General features: G+C 44.9%; 1 protein-coding gene across 13 annotated transcripts in view; it reads left to right on the top strand.

The window, feature by feature from the left end:
* The window catches only part of ZC3H18 (zinc finger CCCH-type containing 18), a 2,225,788-nt gene that overhangs the window by 508,621 nt on the left and 1,691,840 nt on the right, over window positions 1-25,327 (top strand). For all 13 annotated transcript variants that reach the window (XM_044081724.1, XM_044081723.1, XM_044081715.1 and 10 more), the window contains one exon: window positions 20,012-20,129. In XM_044081724.1, the coding sequence (XP_043937659.1) occupies window positions 20,012-20,129 (118 nt within the window). The remainder of the gene's footprint in view (window positions 1-20,011; window positions 20,130-25,327) is intronic.

Below are 25,327 nucleotides of genomic sequence, written 5' to 3'. Positions count from 1 at the left end.
AATAGTAATGCATATTTTACACTTGCAATCCTATACAAATTTAACACATCAAAATCACCTTTCTGCCCACACTGCAAGGACCAGATAGCTGACTTAATTCATGTATTTTGGAGCTGTAAATGTGTTTATAAACTCTGGAACTCTCTCAAGGTACAGTTACAGAATTGGGTTATCGAATATTAACATTAACTTGGGAATTCACTGTATTACACATTCTCCCACCCAACATACCAAGAAAACAAGCAAGTACACTTTTAACAATCTTCCTACTAATGAAACTATATGTAGCTTTTAAATGGCAAGATACGATAAATATCTCTTGGGAGGGTTTTAAACAAGTAGCTGTACAACACCTTTTAGCTCATAAAATAGTAATAGATAAAAGAAACAAAAACATGAAATCCAGAGAAATCTGGGAACAAACCTTTAATATCATATTAGCTTAATTCATCACACAGCAACTTAGTAATACACTCTAATGGGACCAAAGAACGCGTACAAGTTCAGATATTAAATAATAACCTTGGGTATTACAAATGTATATACTGTCTGTATACCTGTGGAATTAACAGTGAAAGCATCTGTGTACATAGTGTAAATAGAAATGTTGTACAACTATATCCTGTGGTATTGACATCAATGTATAACATATATATATATATATATATATATATATATATATATATATATGGTCATGTTGTAAGATGGCTTTTATCTGTGACATTTATTAATGTAAAAAGAAAAAGAAAAGTTATTGGGGGAAAAATAGTTATATAAACCTTTAGTGTTTCTTTCCTAAAAGCTCCCTCCAGTGTCTTCAGGTGGAAACAACCCCCAAACGGAAACTTTCCCCCTTTGTTTGCTTTGTAGTTTAGCTGATTTCATTTTAAGTAGTGGGGCAATGGTAACATTGTCATTTAAACCAGGGGGCATCCCAGCATCTAACGTGATTTGCCACCATAACTCCTTGTATTCAATTTTGTCTTCTCACAGTCCGTCCCTAGCTTGCTTTCTGTTGCTCCACCACAAAAAATAAGAAATTCGCCCTATCATATACCTTTGTGTGCTTGTATAAAGCATTTGTTTCTTTTTTCTTCTGTATATTATATCATATTTATATTTATTGACATGTATACATTAAATGGTGTAAATGTGTGTGGTAGGATATGAGTATGCATCTGAGAGAGTCTGTTTTAACTAGACAAAAACGCTGACTTGGTTAAAGGCATTTGTGCTTTGATTTTACCTTTGGAAGCTGCTTGTGTGGATTAAAGATTGACTTTTGCATCAACCAACTACTTATTGCTGTTTTTCTGTCAAGGGTACTGGTTGTGAGTTTGCAATTTTACTTTGTACCTTAACTGGACTTTCGTTTGTTTAATCTCTATTGCATATCACCTAAGAGGAGGGAAACGTACTCCCTTGAGGGAACTTGATTCCTTATATTCAGAGGAGGAAGTCCAGGCTTTTATTTCTTATCTTCCTCCCCCTGCTTGACAATGGCAGTGATGGTAAGGGCACCTTGTCCTATGCATAATCCTCAGGGAATATCTTATTTTTGGTGGTGATAGTGTGTAGGATGGAAGGGTTTATTCAGTTGAGAGTCAAAAAGAGGTTACCAGTGCCCAGAAACACTACATACACATTCAGAGATTAGAAACTCTGAAGACTGGCATCATTTCTCTATTTTTAAAGGTTTGTGGGATGCCTCTGTTGGCTACATCAGTATAACTTCACTCTGTTCCTGATCCATGAAAGCTGGATTGGTTCTTTTGAGTCCATAAATGTTAAAAGATCCAGCCAGTGCAAAATAAGTGTTTGTTGTAGGTGGATCTGATCTGGCATTTTGCAAACTCTCCCAAACTCGAGCTGTTCCTCCTCACTCCCATTTATATTGTCTTTCTCTGATCCTGTGCTTGAGCACTTGTCTTTCATCAGTGCTTTATCTAAAAAAGGAAGCCATTTGTAGCCTTTGTTACTTTACTGTCTAGTTTAACTTTGCATTTGAACAGCTAAGTATTTTTTTTTATTAGATTTGTTAGTTTTTTTCTCTTCCCCATTCCCAGGATGGGCCTTTAGCTGTGTTAGACATATTTTCTTCCTCCCTTTGGTACAGAGTATTTATTGTTATTATTTATTCTTTAGTGCTTGCTGCCCTTTATATTTTAGACTATTGTCTATAAGGTTGCTGAGGAGACTGAGACCAGAATAATTTAACTTTTTTCCAGTTGCTGCTTTTTCTGACAGTCTTGACCACTGAATTAGTGGTAGCTACGTTTTTTTTTTTAACCCTGAAAGGTTTTATTGCTTGTGCTTAGCACCATGTTCTTTTTGCTTTAAGTTCAGGTGTTTACAATGCCACTGGTTTTAAAAAAAGTGCTCCAATTCTGGCTATAATTCTTCTTTCTATAGGGACACACACATTACCCATATCTCATGCCTGGGGTGGATCATTTGTCAGCAGATTGTGAAATTTGTCCAAGAACTATGCAAAATTGAAGAAAAAAAATGAGAAGTGTTTTTCTTTCAGAAAGTAGGAAAGAAGGAAGAAAGAAAATTAGAAGAGGTTAGACCAGGGAAGATGGCTGTTCTCCCTCCCCCAAGAATTCCTAGAAAGGAACTTATCTCCATGTAAGCTGTTAAGGATCCAGTATCTCATGCTGTGGTCTCCTATGTAGAGAATTCTGGTCTTTCTTATCCCTCTCTAATAAGAGTTGGTAGCTTCTCCTGAGAATGGAAATGATCAAGACCCTTGGAGTATCAGATGACTTCAGAATTTGTCTTTATTGGAATAGGATAGAGAAGACATTGAGTAAGGCTCAAATTTATCTGTGTATTGGTAGTCTTCCTTTCATCTGGTGGGCATCTATAGAAGGGCCTATTTCTTTCCCCCCCAGCTCTGGTTTTGACACCAGCCCTCTGGCTTATCTACTGCTCCCAGGGTCTTCACCAAGTGCCTGGCACCAGTAATGGCATTTTGCAGACAGAAGGGAATTCAAATATACCCTTATCTGGACGATTGCCTCATTCAAGCAGACAGCAAGGATACTCTACTTCAGCATTTGGACTTTGTGCAAAATCTCCTGGGGTGTCTAGGGTTTACAGTGAATCTGAGGAAATCAAACCTGGTACCTACACAACAGATTACATTCCTGGGAGCTCTTTTAAGCACTACAACCCAGATGGCTTACCTGACACCAGACAAACAAATGCAACTGGCTTGCTCTTTCAAAAACTTGTCTTCAGTTTGTCAGCTAACTGCAAGAAAAGTTCTGCAGGCTTTGGGTTACATGGCATCCTGCATCCTGCATCCTGCTAGTTCCATATGCAATACTGCATATGAGGAAGATACAGTGGTACCTAAAGAGTGTATGGTCTCAGCATTGTCACAGTTTGGAAACAATGATAGCAATCCTACCTTGCCTCAAGCAGGAATTTCTTTGGTGGGCCAAGGCCTGTTTCCAGAACAAGGGAAAGCCTTTCTGTCCAATCCCAGCCAAGCAAGTCATAACTACGGATGCCTCGGATTATGCATGGGGAGCCCACATGCAAGGAAAATGTCTTCAGGGTGCCTGGACAACAAACCAGATGCACCTTCACATCAATTTGAAGGAGATGTTAGCTGTACAGAATGCCCTGACAGCTTTTCAGGATCTTATACAGCCAGGTCCATTATTGATAGACAGACAACACTACAGTGATGTGATACATAAACAAGCAGGGGGGTTCCCATTCCTACCCCCTGTGCAGACTGGCCATGAATCTGTGGTTCACAGCACTGGCCTAGAAAGTGGATTTCCAGGCTCAATTTCTGCCAGGAAAAAACAACACTCTGGCAGACAGTCTAAGCAGAAACCTTTCAGATCCTCACAAATGGAGGTTGGATGTTCAGATATTCAAGATGATAACAGAGGCATGGGGATGCCCGGACATAGATCATTTTGCATCCCCCCAGAACTACCAGCTTCGAACTTTCTACACGAGAACTTACCATAAACTAGCATGGAAAGTGGCTGCTCTGTCATTCAGTTGGAAGAACCTCTCGGTGTATGCTTTTCCTCCACTGCCTCCTCTTCTGAGAGTGTTGCTAAAAATCAAACAGGCCAAACCAAAAATGATTCTACGGGCTCCCAACTGGCTTCGACAATTCTGGTATTCAACACTGATGAAACTGTGTCAGGAACCTCCTTGGATTTTACCTCAAATTCCACACCTTCTGTCTCAACAGGAAGGCTGGATCCTGCACAGCCAAATCAAAACTCTGAGCTTAGCAGCCTGTGGCAGATCCAGGGGCTATAAATAGTACTACCCTTACCAAACAGGTAATGGATGTAATTCTTGAAGCCAGAAGACCTAGCACCAGGAAATCTTATGCAGGAAAATGGAAGCGATTTTGCACCTGGAACCAAGCACAAGGTTTTGATACTGCAACTGCAAACATTCCTCTGATTTTACAATACCTAACAGAGATGCTGCATAAGGGCCTTATCTTTTTAATCTATTAAAATACATGCCTCAGCTATTTCTGCTCATTACAATACGGATCCCCCAATCTTCTCTCATCCTTTACTCAAACAATGTCTCAGAGGGGCAAAAAATATAAGGCCTCCTAGAAGAGCACCAACCCCCACTTGGGATCTCAATTATGTTTTGGAAAACCTAACTCTGCCTCCTTTTGAGCCTGCTGCTACTACAGATTTAAAGTTTTTGCATGGAAAACGGCTCTCCTTTTAGCTATAACCTCTGCCAAGAGAGTTTTGTCGTTACAAGCACTCAGGGCTGTGGAGCCTTTCATTATTTTTCACCAGGACAGGGTTTCTTTGAGGACAAACCCCACATTCATGCCTAAGGTAGTTTCAAGGGTAGCTTTGAATCAGTCTATTCACTTACCTACCTTCTACCCTAATCCTCAAAATAAAGGAGCGAGGATTTTGCATTCTTTAGACATAAACAGACAGCTTCGTTTTTACCTGGATAGGACCAAGACCTTCAGAAAAACAGACCAGTTGTTTGTAGCCTTTGCTACTACATCACATGGAAAGGCAATTACAAAACAAACTATCTCTAAATGGGTTGCCCACTGTATCAGGTTCTGCTACTCTCATCATGGCAAACAAGTTTCCAGTAATATCAGGACCCATTCTACTAGAGCTGCGGCTACCTCAGCAGTCTTCCTCAGAGGAGTACCTACCAAGGAGATCTTAGAAGCTGCTACTTGGAATTCTGTGCACACCTTCACTAAGCACTACAATCTACCTCTCTACTCTAAATCTAGGGCTGGCTTTGCCTCTGCAGTTCTGCAGGGCCTTTTAGCCACCCCTTTTGTAGCCTAGCCAACCACCCTTCCTTAGCTTTGGGATTCTACCCTACAGTAATGACTGCAACATTGAAACACGATGAGCATAGTACAGTTGTGTACTCTTACCATAAATGTAGATGTTCAAGTGTGTTCACTGTTGCAGTCTGGGTTACCCTCCCTCCTAGCCCCTCTCTTGTTGTTTCTATGAGTTCTTTCTGGTTTTCTGTACACTACTCTTCCTCTGAGGTGTATTTGCAGCTTGTGGTGGGGATGTTTTATGGTTCATGCATACTTATGATGTTAAGTTGTCAATCTCGCCTTCATTCTTGCTTGATGGGTTCTGAGCCGATCATCGGCTCCGACTCAGCACTTTGCTAAGCTCGAGAGTCACTTTTACCAGCTCGAGGCAGCCCCATATCCCGTGATGCAAGGCGGTAAGTACCTAGATCTCGTTTGCCGCTTCGCTGATGAGGTCCTCCTTTTACCAGCTCCTGGTAAGTGTTTAAATTTAAACTGATTTTAGCCCCTTTTCACTTTTAAACTAGATTTTCTTAGAAATCTTTCATTTTTAGTTAATTGTAAACCCCTTTTTGACTAAAATTATCCTTCCTCCTTAATTTTTTTAGTCAGGCCTACCTTCCCTCCCATCCCCCCCGTCAGGGTGTGTGTGTGTGTGAGGTTTTTACACTTTATTTTTAATTGTTTGTTTGGGACTGTGTGTGTTCTGTTTTTGTGTACACTATGTCCAAAGAGCAGAGGGTCTCAGGCTTTAAGAAGTGTGACTCGTGCTGTCAGAAAATGTCTCTGACAGACGGTCACACTTCTTGTTTATACTGCCTGGGACCTCTCCACCTGCAGGACTCCTGTGCAGTATGTCATTCTTTTAGCCAGAGAGTCCTGCAGGAAAGGAGAAACAAACTTATTTTAAGGGGACTCCTTAAACCGGAGGGCTCCCTGGCCAAATCGGCTCCGGGAAAGCCTTCCAAGTCTAAGGCCCAGGCTTCTGTTCCAAAGCCTTCGGCCTTGGCTCCGAGTATGTCGGAGTCGAGATCGGCTCCGGCTGGATCCGATCCAACCTTGGCTAAATCCTCGGCACCGATGGCTATCGGTGCCGATACTTCTTTGGTCACTTTGGTGTCGGTTCCGAGTACTGGCTCCGACCACCATGTGGCCCAGGCTTCGGTGTCTGCGCCGACCGGCTCCGACACCGCTATTTCGATGCCTGCATCGGCTCCGACTGGAGCCGATGCATCTAGATCTTCTATCGGAGCCGAAAAGTTATCGGCTCCGACTGGATCAGTGGGTTTGTCGGCTCCGATGGTTCCTTCGAGGAAGAGGTCCAGGTCTCTTTGGAACCGATTCTGTCGGCACCGGCCTCACCTCTTCTTTCGGAACGGAGCCATCGGAGCCGATCATCTAGGTCGTCCAGGTTATCTGACCATGATTTAGAGAGGGTGGTAAGCAGATTATTAAAATCACAGGCACTGGCCCAGATGCTTCATAGTCCGTCTCAACAGACTACTATTAGTCCACACCCCCTTCAAGTTCCTCCTTCGACTCTGCCACAGAGTTTGGAGCTGGAGTCTACGGGAATAGTCACGGCTATGGCTGAGGGGCAGATACCCCCTCCTTCTGCACCTTCAGCATCTACTCTTATCTCCTCCTCGAGACCCTCCTTGGAGGGATTCGGTGGTCGGGCTTCCCTGGTCTCCGAGGGGGTGAGTGGCATCGGACCCTTGTCCGACCCCGCTCTTCCCCTTGGAGCTTCGGCCTTGGTGAGCTCGGCTCCGACATCTGCCTCGGAGCCTTCCCTTTCGGTGGGCCCGGGAGTCTCCAGTTTCTTCGGAATGGGTTCTCTCGGATCTCCCTGGAAGGGGGGCCTTCGAGGTGATGAAGAGTGTGCTGGCCACTGGGCTCAGTCAGCAGTCTATTCCCTTAGCTCCTCCCTCTACAGTGCCTGTCGATATCTCTTCCATCTCTCTTGCTCCCGGACCGAGAGATCCAACGCCTCAGGTTTCCCCACTGGGAAGAACCCCCTCTTCCGAGGATTCTCCTTACCAGTCAGGAGATCCTCCGCGCAAGAGTACTTGTAAGAGGAAACACCTGGACTCCCCTGAGTCTACCACTTCAGATACCGACTTAGATGAGTCGGAGGGATCCCCAAGATCCCCCTCTGAGGATGTCTCCTTTTCAGACATCCTAGAACTCCTAAAACAGAGGGGAAACTGGCTCTCCATAAATCCCTCCGAGGATGAGTCGGTATACCTAGAGGCGTTTGGATCTCGACCCTCCACCTCCTGGGTGTCTCCACCTTTCGACCCCCTTATGGAGGTTATTTCTCAAAAAGCTTGGGCTGCTTCTGATTCTGTAGAGCCAGTTCCTAGGAGGCCGTCTAAATTTATTACAGCCCCTTCTGAAAAGCAATTCCTTACAAAAGGTGTCCCTGTTGATGCCATGGTGGTGACGGCCGCCACTAAGAAGGAACTTGCAGATCCTTCCGTACCAGTCCACCCTCCTAATAAGGATTCTAGGACCATGGATAGGTATGGTAAGCGGATGTTCTCCTCCGCGACCTTTGCCATGCGTTCACTGAACTATTTATGTCACTTCACCAGACTCCAAAGGGACATCCTTAAGGAACTAGGTGAAGTAGTGCAGGATCCTACGGCTGCAGGGGCTCAAGAAAAGATTGCTTCTCAGCTAGGAATCCTTAATTCTATAGCTAACTCCTCCATGCGACTGATCTTGTATGCAGCAGATGGAGCGAGTAGAGCCGCGGGTACAGGAGTGACTCTTAGACGTCAATCCTGGATGCGGCTCTGTAATTTTGCAGACCCCTTTAAGGCGTCCTTCACCAATTCTCCCTTTGATGGGTCAGCATTGTTTGGCCCTCAAGTGAAGGATACATTGACCAGGTGTGAGCAGGACGGCAAGACTCTTTCTGCCGTAGGGGTCTGTTTTTCTACCCCCTCTAGACCTTACCCCAAAGGTCAGAAGGGCAGAAAAATGTGGTTCCGTAAATCCCAGGGAGTCACGCCAGACGCACGTGGTCAGTTTACCCCTAGAGGCAGAGGGGGTAATAATAACAGACGCCGCTCTAGAGGCAGAGGGGTCCACAAAACCAGGGAAGCAGAGAGCCTCTCTGACAAGCCCTTCCAGCATCCCTGAGATGTTGCCCGACTGTCCATCCTTGGAGGCAGTCGGGGGAAGACTATCGCTGTACCCAGAAGCCTCGCGTTCCCTCTCTCAAGACAGATGGGTACAGTCGATCATATCCGAGGGTTACAAGATTCCTTTCGAGGAAAGTCCTTTCACTCACAAAAATTCCCTTCCAGATGTGCCACCCGGTCTAAGGGAAATTGCAAAGTTAGAAGTTTCAAAGCTTCTACAAAAAAGGGCCATTCAGCCAGTTACAACAGACAATTCAGAGCCCGGAATCTACTCAAGATTCTTTTTGGTCCCCAAAAAGACGGGAGACTGGAGACCAATATTGGATCTCAGCAGACTCAACAAGTCTGTGAGAAAGACAAGATTTCGAATGGTCACACCAGTCAATTTTGCCCTTCCTAGAAAAGGACAACTGGATGTGCTCAATAGACCTTCAGGACGCGTACTATCACATAAAAATTCACAGATGCTCCAGAAGGTTTCTCCGCTTTCGGCTGGGGTCCAGTCATCATCAATTCAGAGCCCTGCCCTTTGGTCTCACTACAGCCCCCAGAGTGTTCACCAAATGTATGGCAGTGGTCACGGCTCACCTGAGACGTCAAGGATTCCAGGTGTTTCCGTATCTCGACGACTGGCTCCTTTCAGCCACCACCAGGCATCAACTTCTTCAAGCCAGGGATTACACCCTAAATCTATGCACTCAATTAGGAATTTCGATCAACTACGAAAAATCCTCCTTATTGCCCTGCCAGTCTATTACTTTCATAGGCGCAAACTTAAACACTGTTCGGATGTCAGCAACCCTCACAGACCAAAGAATTTCAGATATCCAAAGTCACGTGAAGATCATCCTTGCCTGCAAAAAGGTGCAAGCCAGAATGGTTCTGAAGGTGTTGGGCCTCATGGCTGCGGCCATTACCCTTCTTCCACTGGCCCGCTTCTATATGCGTCTTCTTCAATGGATGTTGTTCACCCAGTGGTCTTACCAACAACTTCCCATGCGTCACCAAATCCTGGTGACACAAATTTGCAAGACTCATCTATCATGGTGGATTTCTTCTCCCCAGATTCATCAAGGCAGGCCCTTTGTATCCCCGGCCCCGGTAGCCACAGTCACTACGGACGCCTCCCTGATCGGGTGGGGGGGGGTCATTATCAGGGCAGGATGGTTCATGCGACGTGGAAACCGTTCGAATACCACCTGCACATAAATGTCCTAGAGATGAGAGCAGTGCTTTTAACGTTGCAAGCCCTCAACGACTTTCTTCCCTTGGGAACAATTGCAGTTCACACAGACAACATGTCTGTAGTATGGTATATCAACAAACAGGGCGGAACCAAGTCCTACCCCTTGTGTCGAGAAGCTCTCAGACTTTGGCAATGGGCGATCTCCTCTCATCGGTTTCTGGTAGCAACGCATATCCCTGGGAAAACCAACATTCTAGCGGACAGATTGAGCAGAGCTATTCTCATGCCTCATGAGTGGTCTCTCAAACAATCTATAGTGGAGGAGATTTTTCTAGAATGGGGCCGCCCATGTTGCGATCTTTTTGCTACTCCCCTAAACAGCAAATGCCCAGACTTCTTTTCTCTCTTCCCACTACCAGGCCATCCCCCAGAGACGCTCTAACCCAGGATTGGCCTCAGGGACTTCTTTATGCCTTTCCTCCCTTTCCGTTGATTCCACAAGTACTCCGGAAAGCCACCGTTTTGAGAGCCAAAATGATTCTCATTGCTTCCTATTGGCCTCGACAAATTTGGTTTCCGTTCCTCCATCGTCACCTGTTAGTGCAGCCTTGGCATCTGGACCCAGTGCCAGACCTTCTGATTCACCAATCGGGTCAGCTGCATCGGTCTATTCCTTCTCTCAACCTCACATCTTGGTTGCTCCACTTCCTTCCTTAGCCAGGCTTCCTATGATCTCTAATCCTGTCAGGGATATCATAGTGGCTTCCCTTAAATCCTCTACTAGAAGGATTTATACCAGCAAGTGGAAACGTTTCTCTTGTTGGGCAAAAGCTAAAAATATAGATCCTTTTACTGCCCCTGTTCAAGCAGTTTTGGATTTCTTAGCGGAAATCTTTCACTCGGGCTCTTCATCTTCCACGGTCAAAGTTCAGTTGGCTGCTATCTCGAATTTTCATGTCGGGTTTGCAGATCACAACATTATGTCCCACAGGCTTTGTAGAGCCTTTCTAAAAGGAATTTTTCTCCTGAAACCTCCAGTCAGGAGTCCTCCTCCTCAATGGGACCTAAATCTAGTGCTGACATCCTTAATTCTTCCTCCCTTCGAGCCAGCTGTTTCATGTTCCTGAAATTTCTTTCATGGAAAACACTCTTCCTTGTTGCTATTACCTCGGCAAGGAGAGTGTCAGAACTTCGTGCTCTCTCTGTTCGTCCCCTTATTTGGTCTTCCACAAAGACAGGGTATCCTTGAGAACTAATCCAACCTTTTTGCCCAAGGTGGCATCGAAAATAATTTGAACCAATCTATTGACCTCCCTGTATTTTTCCTAATTACTCAAACAGATCGAACAAAAATTACATTATCTTGATGTTCACCGCCAACTCAGATATTATTTGGACAGAACAAAACAATTCAGGAAATCCGATCAGCTCTTTCTTTCTTATGCTGAAAACAAGAAAGGCCTCCCTGTCTCCAAAGTGACCTTATCTAGATGGCTTTCTTCCACCATCTCCGAAATCTATCAGCTCAGAGGAAAACAGCTGTGCTCAAAACCTAAAGCGCATTCAACCAGAAGCTTAGCCACTTCTACAGCTTTTCAGGCTAGACTTCCTTTAGACACTATTTGTGCAGCAGCCACTTGGGCCACTCCTCATACCTTTGTTTCTCATTACAAATTGGATTTGGCCTCCAGGGATAGAGCCAGTTTTGGCTCTACAGTTCTCAAGAGTCTGTTCCATTGAGCCACCCAGGACAGAGGTGCTAGGGACGCGGTCCCATCAAGCAAGAATGAAGGCGAGATTGACAACTTAACAATGAGAAGTTATGTACCTACCATAACGTTCCATGTTAGTTGTCTTCTCTCGCCTTCTTTCTTGCGACCCGCCCTCCTGCCCCCTGGCCTGGACAGACCTTTTTCCTCCCTGTATGGAAGAGTGTTTCTTAAGACCAGCTAGTTTCTAGTCTACCTTATAGCCCATCCTTTAGGCTTTTTGCCTTTCTTCCTTCTGGGAAGTTTTTTGTGATAGGTGTTATAGCCTATAGGTACCAAACGAGATCTGGGTACTTACCGCCTTGCATCATGGGATATGGGGCTGCCTCGAGCTGGTAAAAGTGACTCTTGAGCTTAGCAAAGTGCCGAGTCAGAGCCAAGGATTGGCTCCGAACCCATCAAGCAAGAAAGAAGGCGAGAGAAGACAACTAACATGGAACGTTATGGTAGGTACATAACTTCTCATTTCAGACCATGCTGTTAGCCTTTTTTGGGCACCTGACATCTAGGGCAAGAAAAACTGAAGAAGATGGCGTCGGCTGGAGCCCTTATACCCCTGGCACGCTGACGTCAGGGAGGGAGCGACTTCAGCCGACGCCGGACCCAGACTTTGGGATTCTGGCCGACTGAGGGCAGCCTGCCAGCAAGAGAACCCTACAGTAATGACTGCAACAGTGAAAACACTCGAACATTTACATTTATGGTAAGAGTACACAACTGTACTTTCTGCATTAGCGCGGGCCAGTAAAACAGTTTTTTTTTTTCATTCCTTACTTAATTATTTTGCTATTTAGATAGTTTTAGGTAGTTTAGAATAGTTTAATAAAGCTCTTATAGCTTTTTGGTATGTTTACCTACTTTATATTCCCTTCCCATTACTGTGCTTTAAACTTCTAGTTGGTCTCTTGTTTTAGGCCTAGTTTAAAAACCTTTCTGATTATTACAGTGTGTTTATTCAGTGACCTTTTGTCACAATTTATACTTAATACTTAGATAGTTTGTAGTTATTTGCTGTGTGGTGTGTTTAGCCTTCATTTTTTTTAGAAAAGGCTTAGTTTTAATAATTACTGTTGAAGTTTGCAGTTGACAGTATTTTTTGTCAGATAAAATTATTCCTTAGAAAACATTAGATAAGGTTTGTTGTGTCTTATAGCAGCTATCTTTTTCATTGCATAGTCTGCTTAGATTTTTCTTATTGTGTTTTTTTTACACAGACCTTTTTCTGTCACTTATTTACATTAGTATTGCTGTGTGTGTGTGCTTGACTTAGCCTGATTTTATTTAAGGCTTTTGTGGATAATTACTGTTAAGAATTGTTTGTGGTGACAGTAATTTTCTTTTTGAGATTACAATGGCCGACCAAGAGAAGCATCCTAAGTCAGGTTTCAAGAAGTGCCAAAAATGTGGCCAAAAGATGTCCGTAACAGACAGCCGTGTAAATTGTGTGTACTGTCTAGGAGCCCTGCATTTATAGGATAGCTGTACTATATGCCATTCCTTCTCCTACAGGGTCCTTCAGGAAAGGAAAAGAAAATTAATAGGCAGAAGGTTGTTGAAACCATCCTTCCAAGAAGCTTTGAGCGGCCAAGATGGATCCAGCAAGTCCTCAAAGTCTTCTAAGACTTCTGAATCAAAGAAATAAAAAAAAAATGCCATTTGAACCGACAGTCATTTCTTTTCTGAGCCGGTCCCCAGTCTTGGAGCTGGTATCCGAAACTCCTGAGAGTCCATTATTACAGTCGGTACCACCTTCAGTGCGCTCCTCTTGGTCCTCTATCAGCCTTTCTGATCTGGATGTGGATTGTGTGGTACAGAAGCTGTTATTGGCACCGACCTTGTCAAAAATTTTATCGGCTTCAACCCAAATGGCTTCAGAGCCAAAGACCCTTACACCAGCTCAAACTGTTCCTCCTCCAAACCAAGCTGGTCCTTCGGAGTCGGACCTGTTGATTGTGGAACCCTCGGAGCCAATGCCTGCTCCAGTGTCTTCGGCTCCTTTCACTCTGACATCCTCGGTGCCCGTTGAGGACTCTAGGAGCTGACGCACACTGGTCTGGTCCGGGGAGGATAGTCAGACCAACTTGGTTCCGACTCTGCCTCTCGGGGCTTTGGCTCGGATGAATACTGCTCCCACCTCTGGTTCGGAGCCCACTGTCCCGGTGCCAGGGGTATCGATGGTTTCCGCGGATCCGTCGGTTCCCTCGAATCGGAGCAGAGGTGCTTTCAATGCCATGAGGAGAGTCATGTCTCCTAAGACATCCTTAACCTCAGGTCTGGCTTCCTCCTCTCATAAAACACCTGTGTCTGCTTCTGGCTCACACATCCTGACCAAACGTAGAGACCCAGAGCCTCAGGAAGCCCCATTGGGTGGCCCTTGCTCTTCCGAGACCTCACCAGAAGCTCCCACTGATGAGGTTCCCAGGAAGGGATTGTGTAAGAGGAAACATCTAGACTCCCCCCAGGAGTCTTTAACATCTGATACTGACTTGGATGAGTCAGAAGGGTCCCCACAGTCCCCCTCTGAAGATATCTCATTTGCTGAGATACTTGAAGTCTTGAGGCAGAGGGGTGACTGGCAGTCCAAAAGTCCTACTGGGGATGAGTCAGTCCTCTTGAAGGCTTTCGGGTCTCAGCCCTCCACCTCTTGGGTGTCTCCGTCCGTCGATGCGTTGATGCAGCTGGTCTGACGAAGGGCGTGGGAGTCTCCGGATACTATGGAGACTGTCCCTAGGAGGCCTAATAAGTTCATTTCTGCCCCCCCCCCCCGACAAATCTTTCTTGACAAAGGGTGTGCATGTTGATGCCATGGTGGTGGTGACAGCCCCCAAAAAAGAAATGTCTGAAACTTCCTCATCTATCCATCCTCCTAACAGAGACTCCAGGATCATGGATAGATATGGGAAGCACATGTTTAGTTCAGCGACTTTTGCTCTTTGTTTGCTCAACTATTTAACCCATTTTACCAGGTTAAAACTAGAGATCTCCTTAAAGAGCTAGGAGATTGTCTTCAGGATACAGTAGCTGCAGGAGCTACTGACAAAGTTGCCACCCAGCTTGATACCCTCAGTTCTATAGTAAACTCATCCATGTGCCTCATTTCATATGCAGCTGATGGAACGAGTAGGGCAGCGGGTACAGGAGTTGCACTTAGAAGACAATCCTGGATGCGCTTGTGTTCCTTCGCGGAGCCCTTCAAGTCATCCTTCTTGAATACCCTCTTTGATGGCTTGTCCCTTTTCGGGCCTAAAGTGAAGGAAACCTTAACCAGGCGTGAGCAGAACGGAAAGACTCTATCTGCTGTCGGCGTCCATTTTTCCACCCCTACCAGACCCTACCCTAAGGATCAAAGGGGAGGGAAAATATGGTTTTGAAAAGCCCAAGGAGTCTTTCAGGACACACGTGGTGAACCCCCCTCCAGAGGCAGAGGAGGGGGCAATAATGGAAAACACCACCACCCTTGTGGCAGAGGGGGTCCGCAACACCAGGGTGACAGAGATCTCTTTTCTGAAAAGGCCTACCAGTGCTCCTGAAAGGTGGCCCGACTGTCCTGCTCTGGAGGCAGTCGTGGGTCGCTTATCTTTGTACCCACGACGTCTGGTTCAAAATAAGACAGCTGGGTACAAAGTATCATTTCCAGAAGGTACTTTGTCCAGTTTGCCACACCCCCTCCACCCATAAGAAGAATCCCAGACGTTCCACCCTGTTACAGGGAACAAGCAGCAACAGAGGTCCAAACATTGATAAGAGAGAGTCATCCCACCAGTCCCAGCAGACCAGACATGATCCAGAACTTACTCAAGATTCTTTTTAGTTCCAAAAAAGACTGGGGACTGGAGACCCTTATTGGACCTGAGCAGACTGAACAAATCTGTAAAGAAAGAGAAGTTCCAGATTGTAATGCTTCAGTCTATGCTTCCCTTCTTAGGGAAAGACAATTGAATGTGCTCAGTAGATTTCAAGGATGTCTACTACCACATAAAAATGGCCAGGCCATCCAGGGATCATCTGCGCTTCTGGCTGGGAGCCAATCATTACCATTTTCGAGCTGTACCCTTTGGCCTTACTACAGGCCCCAGAGTGTTCACCAAATGCATGGCAGTGGTCACGGCTCACCTGAAGTGTTTAGGAATCCAGGCGTTTCCATACCTAGACGATAGGCTCCTTACTGCCATCACCAGACATCAACACATTCAGGCCAGGGAGCCCCCTCTGTCACTCTGCAAGCAACTGGACATTACAATCAACTCAGAAAAATCTGCCTTGTCGCCATCACAGCATATTGTTTTTATCGGAGCAGAACTAGACACCATCACCACCACCACACTAAGGCTTCCAATAGAAAGAGTCTTTCTTCTTCGTCAGCATGTCAGCGTTCTGATATCCAAAGACAAGTACCAGCATCAGAAGTTCTGAAATTGTTAGGCCTGATGGCAGCAGCAATTCTAGCTATATCACTAGGTCGTATGCACATGCGGATACTACAATGACTGTTGTTCACTCAGTGGTCTTACCAAGAGCTTCCCATGTCTCACATGATAATGATTACAAATTCCTGCAAAAAGGATCTTCAGTGGTAGTTGACCTCAGTTCATGTCACGATAGGACGCCCAGTTGTGCTACCCCCTCCAGCGGCCACAGTGACCACGGACGCTTCCCTGATAGGGTGGGTGGGGGGGCATTTTCAGGGAAAGATAGCCCAAGACACATGGACCGATCAAGAGATACATCTGCATATCATTGTCCTAGAAATGAGAGCAGTACTTTTGGCGTTACAGTATTTTCAGGATTTTCTTCCTCTGGGTATGATTGCGTTTCAGACAGACAACATGTCAGTAGTCTGGTATTTGAACAAACAAGGAGGATCCAGGTCTTACCCCGTTTGTCGCGAGGCTGTCCGGGTATGGCAGTGGGCTATTTCCACCCAGTGCTTTCTGTTGGCAGCGCACATACTGGGGAAATCCAACGTGATAGCAGATAAGCTGAGCAGAGCAATTTTGTTGCCCCACGGGTGGTCCCGCAAGAAAGAAATAGCCGGCAGGATATTCCACAGGTGGAGCCAGCCTTGCTGCAACCTTTTTGCCAGTCACATGAGCACGAAATGCAGAAGCTATTTTGCCCTGATTTTCCCCTCCGGGAGAAGCCCCAAGGGACGCACTCGTACACGATCGGCCTCTGGGTCTCCTCTATGCATTTCCACCAGTTCGATTGATACCAAAGGTTTTACAGAAAGCAAAAACCCTGGGAAGGACCATCATTCTAATAGCTCCTAATTGGCCTTGTCAGATTTGGTTCCCCTTCTTTCCACTTCATCTTTTGGAGGACCCTTGGATTCTGGACCCAATTCCAGGCCTTCTGACACACTCATCGGGGGAACTTCATCCCGCTCTGCAGTCCCTGAAGCTGACAGCTTGACTGCTCCAATTCCCATCATAGCCAGGTTCCATAACCTTTCCAGCGAGATGAAGCAAATTCTCTTATCCTCTCATAAATCTTCTACGAGGAAGCTATATCTTAGCAAATGGAAAAAAATTTCTATATGGACCGCTAAAAACGATATTGATCCTTACCAAGCCCCCATGGCCTCTATTTTATAGTTCTTGACTGTGATATTCAACAAAGGAGCTGCAGCAGCAACAGTTCGTGTTCAACTGGCTGCCATTTCTAATTTTCATCTTGGATTCAAAGTATTGAATATTATGTCTCACAAGTTATCCAAAGCCTTTCTCAAAGGGACCTTTCATATTAGACCACCTGTGAAATTCCCCTATTCTCCATGGAATCTAAATTTTATGCTTTCCCGCATAATTCTTCCGCCATTTGAACCAGCTTCCTCTTGTGACCTCAAATTTTTGTCATGGAAAACCATCTTTTTAGTAGCTATTACTTCTGCCCACAGTGTGTCAGAGCTTCAGGCTTTATCCATCAAGCCTCCTTATTTGATATTCCATGCTGACAGTCCCCTCCTTGCCCAGTGTTTGCACTGAAACTAATCTCAACCAAATTATTGATTTGCCAGTCTTCTTCCCCAACCATTCAAACTATTTAGAGTACATGCTGCACAAACTTGATGTTTGTAGACAGCTCAGATTTTATTTGGCTAGAACAAAAGATTTCAGGAAATCAGACCAGCTTTTTTGTTTCATTTTTCAGACTTCAGGAAGGGTAGACTAGTGGCTAAACAACTCTTTCTAAATGGTTATCTGATTGTATCACATTTGCTTATTCAGCTGCTAACATGCCTTTACAGCATAAAGTTAAGGCTCCCTCAACCAGAGCTGTTTCTACATCCATAGTTTCATAGGTAGATACTAGGCTATTTGGCCCTAGGGCCTATATAAGCCTAGCCAAACGGTACCCTGGCTTTTGCCACCCCAGAAAATTATTTTCCTGTGCCCCTGTCAAGCAGCGCCACAGAGGTGATCCCCGGGGTGAATTTCCTATCTCCCATCCAATCATTAAGATTTTTCTTGAAGAATGTTAATGAGGAGCCTTGTTTAATATAAATAGGTAGCTTGTTCCAGAGTATGGGAAGTCTCTGGGACAGGAATCTATCCCTCCAGCATGTTCTGTTTATTGTGGTGACAAGGTTTAGGTCCCTAGAGCATGTAGCTCGGAGGGATTTTTTTAAATGGAGCATGTCCAACAGCTCGGGGTTTGACATAGCTTTGTATGTTAGGCAGAGATCGCCTCTGAGTAGACGATATGAGACAGAATAAAGTTGGATTTTTTTGAGATGGTCTGCGTAGGGCATTTGTTTGAGGCCAGTAATCCTCTTTGTGAGATATTTCTGTGGCCCTTCCAGTTGTTGTAGATAACATTTGCGCAGCAGCCACTTGGTCAAAACCTCATACCTTTATCACTCATTACAAAGTTGACAGGGCCTCCTTTGGATCTGCGGTTCTGAGAAATATACTTCCGTGAGCCACCCGAGGTTGATGGTGCTTGGGACGCTACCCATCAGTAAAGAATGAACATCGAGATAGAACAACTTCACATAAAGTAGTTATGTACTTACCATAATGTTCCATGTGAGTTGTTCATCTTGCCTTCATTCTTACGTCCCTCTCTCCTACCCCCTCCTGGGCTATTAGGTGACTGAGATGCTCTATCCATCCTGGTTGCTCAATCCTTGTATAACTTTTCTTGGGAGTGAAAGAATGACATATGGTATTATACGCAGCAAACAAGATCTGAGGTAACTCTAGGTGCATCATGGGATAGGGACTTGGCCTCGAGCTATTTGAAGACCTCGAGCTTTGCATTTGGCTGACTCGGAGCTGAGGGATCGGCTCCGAACCCATCAGTAAAGAATGAAGGCGAGATGAACAACTCACATGGAATGTTATGGTAAGTACATAACTTCTTTTTTCCTATGATGCCTTGTATGCCACACCCCTTTTAATAACATTTTCACATGAAAATAGATTAAAAGAGGAGGATCGCTGGGCAGATGTGCTGAAATGACTGACAAATCTATCTTGGAGCAAGACAGTTTAGAGGATAGTAACTTCCACATACAATGTAGAACCAGAGAAACACTAGCCCCGAATGGGTGCTGCTTCTTTTTGTGGCACCAACTAGCAACCCTTCTATGTTAATATATGATTTTCTAGTAGCTGGTTTTCTTGCTTTAATTAATACCCGCTGCATGACCTCAGAAAAGAAGTATCAACTCATTACAGCTGAGTGCAGCTCCATGCATTTCTTTAGTTACCTCTTATTGACACCGCTAGGCATCAGATATTGCTTGTTTGTATTTGCAGTGATAATTCCAAAACCATGCTACATGCAAGGGTATCAGAAGATTTCATCTTAAAGTGTACATGTTGGCAAATACATTTGTATTGATATCTGACCTCTGTCTAATGCAGCTAAAGAGATGCAGAATATTATTTGTATTCTAATAATTTCCATATTTCTCTAAATATCTCTAAAAGTTGAGGTAACACAAAACTGCATAGCCTCATATGAAAGCTCACAACTGTATGAAGAAATTCCTGCTGTGGCAGTATGTGTCTTGCCTGAAAGGTTACCAAGATGTCATAAGCTGTACAACATTATAAAATTAAAATCACTGCCTTTATGTTCCCTTATAAAATCATGTTTAAAGCATCAAACTGAATGAATACCGCTAGTATAAAGTTTAATTTATCCTGAATAGTTTTTGACATTTACATTTAACGGTTCCAGAGATATGAATATTTGTTTGAACTTGTAAGGTGATAACTTCATTTTTTTAAGGCTCAAGAGGCACCCACTGAGAGTTAAAAGTACACACTCTAAAGAGCTATATTGGAGGGAATGATTTTTAATAGATTTCAGCTTTGTTGAAGGTGAGCCTGGTACTGTAAAAAGAAGTACTTCAGGGAGGCTTGTACTTCATCTTTACAGAGAGAGAAAGAGCATTCATTGTAATGTGCCTGTAAAGCCAAGGCGTGAATGTTGGCAGATAATGTTGACAATGGAAATGTAATACAGCTGTGTAAAATTGTAGATCTTTATTGTGTGATGGAGTACTGTTAAATGCCTCTGCTCCTTTTAACTGTAGGCTTGGATGGTTTTAATTTTTTACCATTTTTTCCTTAAGGCTCGATCCTTATGTTGATCCGTATTATGACTATGAAATAGAACGGTTCTGGCGAGGAGGGCAGTATGAGAATTTCAGAGTCCAGTACACTGAGTCAGCAGAAAGCTTCCACTTCAGAGTGAGTATTTGGTCCCCCCCCCTTTTTTTTTTTTCCAGATTCCTTCGCATTTCATTATGAAAAAGTCCCAAGATATTTTTTGTTATCTTGCTGTCTACTGTCTTAGTCATGGAAGTGGCAGCCATCAGATGCAAACCTTAATCTTCCCAGGGTTTGCCAAGTGGTCAGCATGACTAATCTCAAGACTCCACATGTGTGTGAAAGGAGTGATATATTACTTTGAATTGTAGAGTTATTTTGTTGTTGGTGTGTAGTGAATGCCAGTGTACCAAGGCTGTAATGTACATGCATGAGTGTGTGGTGGAGCAGATTAACCTCCTGTCTAATGTTGCTGCATTTTTGAGATGTTATGAGTAAATTTACAGAAGGAGCAGTCATATTAAATGTGTTGGATGGTTGGAGCATTTGTGGATTATTTGATTCTACTCTGTGAACAATGTGTGTATAACTGCCAGTTATTTCATAGGTGACTTCTAGGCTGACTGCACTGAAGGGCCATTTTAAGCTTGGCCAATAATCTGAGTTCAGAATCAAACCCTGTACCTTGTGTGTATGAGGTGAAAACCTTAGCCATTATGCCACACCCCCACAAAGAATATGGCTAAGAATAAGAGTTCATAGGCGATTAGTAGGCAATCCCGGGGGGGTTCAAGCCTAGCCGTGCTTCCTGAAGGTGAGAATCTGAGAATCAACACTGTACCTTGTATCAACACTGTGCCTTGTATCTGGAAAGTCAACATCTTAACCATTATGCCAACCCCCAGTTTTAAGTGACTTGCTTTGCATCTGGGATGCAGTCAATGATTGAATTATTATTATGGGAATGAGAAATTGTCTGAAGAAATAAAATTGAACCAGTTTCGTCTGGTACCCTTACTCCTTTCTAAGGTATTATGAGCCAGCCTTTTGGCAAGGGATTTCTCACCTGGAAAGAACTATTTCTGCATAGGAAGCTTGAAGTAAAATAATTCATTCAGGAATGGTTTCATAAGCCTGTGCAATGTTGTCAGTCTGTGAGTTAGACAAATTTTAAGGTAACCCACTTCAGTCATGGAGTGGTTTAGCTTAAAATCATAGGGGTGTCTAAGGTCTGTTAAGTACACCACTCTGAGAACTAATGATGTCCTATTCCTTTGTTGCAGTATTCTTGTTGTGGGATTTTCCGCCTCAGGCGACCCGTACGTCGGCTCCTATACCAAAACTTCAGGTTGGCTGTTGCAGCTGTGTGGGATGTCACACGTAGGGCCATAAACCAGGGTCCTTAAATGTGACGATTGCACGCACAGACCTCAGAACTTTTCATCCGCAGACAGCCAACGCATCGTGTGCTTCGCTCCTTCAGCACAAACGTCTAAAAAGCTAAGTACCCCGTTGGGGTTTTTTCTTCTAATTATCTTGCTAAAGCCTGGTTTGTTTTAGCTAGCCATAGCCAATTTCCGCAAAAAGGGTAAATGCCAATGCGGGGGGCCAGATTCCCCATAAAGACTCGCACAACCACTGCGTTTTTTGCTTAGACCGGGAGCACGACCAAAATGCCTGCTCCATTTGCCATTCATTTGTACCTAAGACCCTGCGCAGCCGTCTGGCTGCTCTTAATCTTTACTTGGAGAACCAACTGCTTAAACGATTAGCCCTTAGGATGGATCCCACGTTGGAGGCCTCGACAGAACCTCCGCATAAGAAGGCCAAGTTTCTTAGGCCCTCTACCGCACCACTACCAGACACCCTGCCATCTTCTGATTTAGGAGTTGAGGGGCACTGGTAAGACCCATTGACTTCAGCGGCGACTTTCGTAGATCCGTTTTGCAGCTGATGACCGGCACGTCCCTGAAGCCAGCCTAGACCCTGACTACTGTCGAGGTCTAGGGGGAACCAGACTTAGCAGAGCTTCCAATTGGGATCCCTCCTCTGGACACTACTACTGTTAGATCGTCATCAGACTCCAGGCCTACGCCTATGTCCACACCATCCAAAAAGAAACAAAAAAACAAGCATTTGACCATGACCAAAGAAGGCCTACCTGACTGGCAGTCCTTCACTACCTCCTTGATGCAGGCCTTTATGGCCCTTAGGCCTTCAGCCTCATCTCCCTCTACTGTACCACTGCTAAGCCCTAGACCTGCTTCTGCTGCTTCTCTCCCTCCTCCAGCCTCTCAGGACAGGGAAGAAGAGCAAGACGCCTATTACTCCTCCTCTGAGGAATCAATTTCTTACACCTCCCAAATTTCTTCACCTCAGGTGTACTACTCCCCAGATGAAGAATCTATTGAAGGAGACTGTCCTTCAGAGGATATTACATTTGCTGAAACTATCACCAAAATGAAAGAATATTTCAAATGGAACACCACTCAAATGTCTGAAACTCAGAAGAGGTACTTTGAACTTTTACAGGTAGAATCCCCCTCACCTTCTGCTATCCCACCTGTCATTCCTGCATACTTGGATGCTTTTGCCTATACATCAGACACCAGACTCTCAGCCATCTTCCCCTAAACATCTAGACCGCTTCTACAAAGTGCCTGATGACCAAAAATTCCTAGTCAACCCCCCCCCAGCAGACCCAGATGCGATTATCACATATCTGGATAAACAATCCAGACTCATTCTGTCTGCCTCGCTCTTTCCCACTGACAACGACAGCAAATCTATGGATAGGATTGGTAAGAAGGTCTATACCTCTTCCACATTGGTTTTAGTCATCAAATATCAGACTCATATGACCAAATATGCTTTGGACCCGGTCTCTCAAGATGCCACCTTGCTGGCCAGTACTCCTGACTGCCCCACAAAAGCTGACATCTTTTCAAAGCTTTCTCTGGCTGCCCAAGTAGCCAGACACTCAATTAGTTGCAGTTATGATGCTTTAGATTAGAAGCTTCTGCTCACTCTGCAGCATCTGCCTCTGTTCTCAGGAGATATTCCTGGCTTAGACTTCAGCACTTACCAGAGGACTTTTAAGTCTAAGATCTTGGAAGCCCCCCTGGACCCCAATTTCCTCTTGGGATGCCCCCAGACCCCAATTTTCTCTTTGGAAAACAATCTGCAGATCTATTCAAAAACCTGCAAGAAAAGAGTAAGGAATTACAAGACATCAAATATTTGTTGGTGTCTCCATCTCCAAATACTACAGGAACTAACCCGGCCAAGGCCACACTTGTCAGACGTAACCCAACCCCTACTGGATCATCTACTTCCAGACCTAGAAGAGGTACCAGAAGACAAACCTCTTCCAGGCCAACTGCCCCTCAGCCTCCCCCTAGGCAGCCCTTTCAAGACAGAGGAGGCCCCAACAATGTGTGACTGCCTTACCCCCTACCCCTCTCTGCCCATCTGTCTCGGTGCTTCCCCTTTTGGAAAACCATCACCACAGACAGATGGGTGTTGACCATCATGTAAAAAGGATACTTCCTCTCTTGGAAAGAAAGGCCACCCTAAGAGGCACCCCCCCCCTCCAGAAATCAAAGGCATCTTTTGCCACAAGTCCTGACGGACTTCTGAACTTGGGTACCATAGAAACTGTCCCCTCAGGACAGGAGGGAAAAGGCTTCTATTCTTGACTGTTCCTGGTCCCCAAAAAGGACGGACCATGGAGACCTATTCTAGACCTTTTCTTCTTAAATCTATTCTTAAAGATGCCCACCTTCAGAATGCTGTCACTCCCAAGCCTCCTTCCCGTCATTCCTACCAAGGCTTTCATAGCCACATTGGACCTAAAAGAAGCCTACTTGCACATACCCATACTACCCTCCCACAGAAAATGTTTACATTTCTCAAGGCTCTCCTCTCATTTCCAATTTACTGCCTTGCCCTTTGGTCTGTCCACTGCCCCCAGAGCGTTCACAAAATGCCTGGCTCCTGCCATTGCCCCATTGCAGAACACAGGGAATTCAGATTTATTCCTACCATCCCTATGCTTCCACTAGCCCAAATGCATATGTGAAAGCTACAGTGGTATCTAAAAAACATTTGGTCCCAACACCAGCGTCCCCCGGAACAAGAAGTCACACTCCTACCCTTCCTAAATGCGGTGGTCTGCTGGTGGATTCAAGAAGTCCAGCTCAATCCAGTCCTTCCCCTTCAGCCCACTCTTCCAACCCAGGTAATGCATACAGATGCTTCAGACGCAGGATGAGGAGCCACCTTGGTATCCTACACGGTTCAAGCCACATAGCACCCTTCATTAAAGGCCAAACACATCAGTGTGAGAGAAATGACAGCAGTCCTTCTAGCTCTGAAAACCTTCAGTCCCCTACTTCTACCAGGTGTTCTAATAGTTACAGACAACACCACAGTTATGTGATACCTCAACAAACAGGGAGGTACAAGAGCGTACCTTCTGTGCACACTAACATTGCTGATATGAGATCTAGCCTCTCTCCACAACTTGTCCCTGCAGGCATCCTACATCCCCTTGCAGGACAAGAAACAGGCGGACCTTCTGAGCAGAACATCCTCTCCACAACACGAATGAATGCTGGATAGTCTTCCGGCATATAGTCCACCGGTGGAGCACTCCTCAAATAGACGTATTTGCCTCCCCCCAGAACAGACAACTGCAGACCTTTTGCACCAAATCCTACTCCCCTCTAGCCTGTAGAGTAGATGTTTTCAGCATTCCTTGGAAGGGTAAGTTTCTATATGCCTTCCCCCTTTCCCACTGATTCAAAATGTCCTCCTGAAAATCAGGAGAGACAAACCAAGAATCTTGTTGGTGACTCCCTACTGGCCAAGACAGCACTGGTTCCCCCTACTTCACAATGTTGCCAAGGGCAGTCACCACAAGTTCCCCCACAAGGTGGACCTTCTGACATAAGAAAAGGGAACCCTCATCCACCCACACTTGCAGATGTTGTCACTGACACTGTGGGTGATAAACTTTTAATTCCCTTCAGGCAGCACTCCTCAGAGAATGTGCTTGCAGTCCTAAGGGAGGCCAGGAAACTTACCAGTTACTGCACTGATGAAGGCTTTTTGTCTTTGCCGAAACCGGTATGCTGATATGTGATTCAATATAACAAATTACATTTATTTTGTAACTCTCCTTGGGTGCTGGACAAGTTTTGTTCTGTTCCTGGTTATGGTTTGGTCCATGCACCCTGTCTCCCTGCATGACATTTTGGGCTACTACATTGTCAGGGTAAGCAGCTTCATATTTTAGACTAATTTATGCACAATTTTTATCATACAGAGTATTTTAT

This window comes from Protopterus annectens, chromosome 8.part1 (genome assembly GCF_019279795.1).
Source record: "Protopterus annectens isolate FY-2018-M chromosome 8.part1, PAN1.0, whole genome shotgun sequence".
NCBI classification, from domain to species: Eukaryota; Metazoa; Chordata; order Ceratodontiformes; family Protopteridae; genus Protopterus; species Protopterus annectens.
The sequence above is the reverse complement of the archived record's forward strand: the minus strand, read 5'-3'. Positions and strand labels throughout refer to the sequence as shown.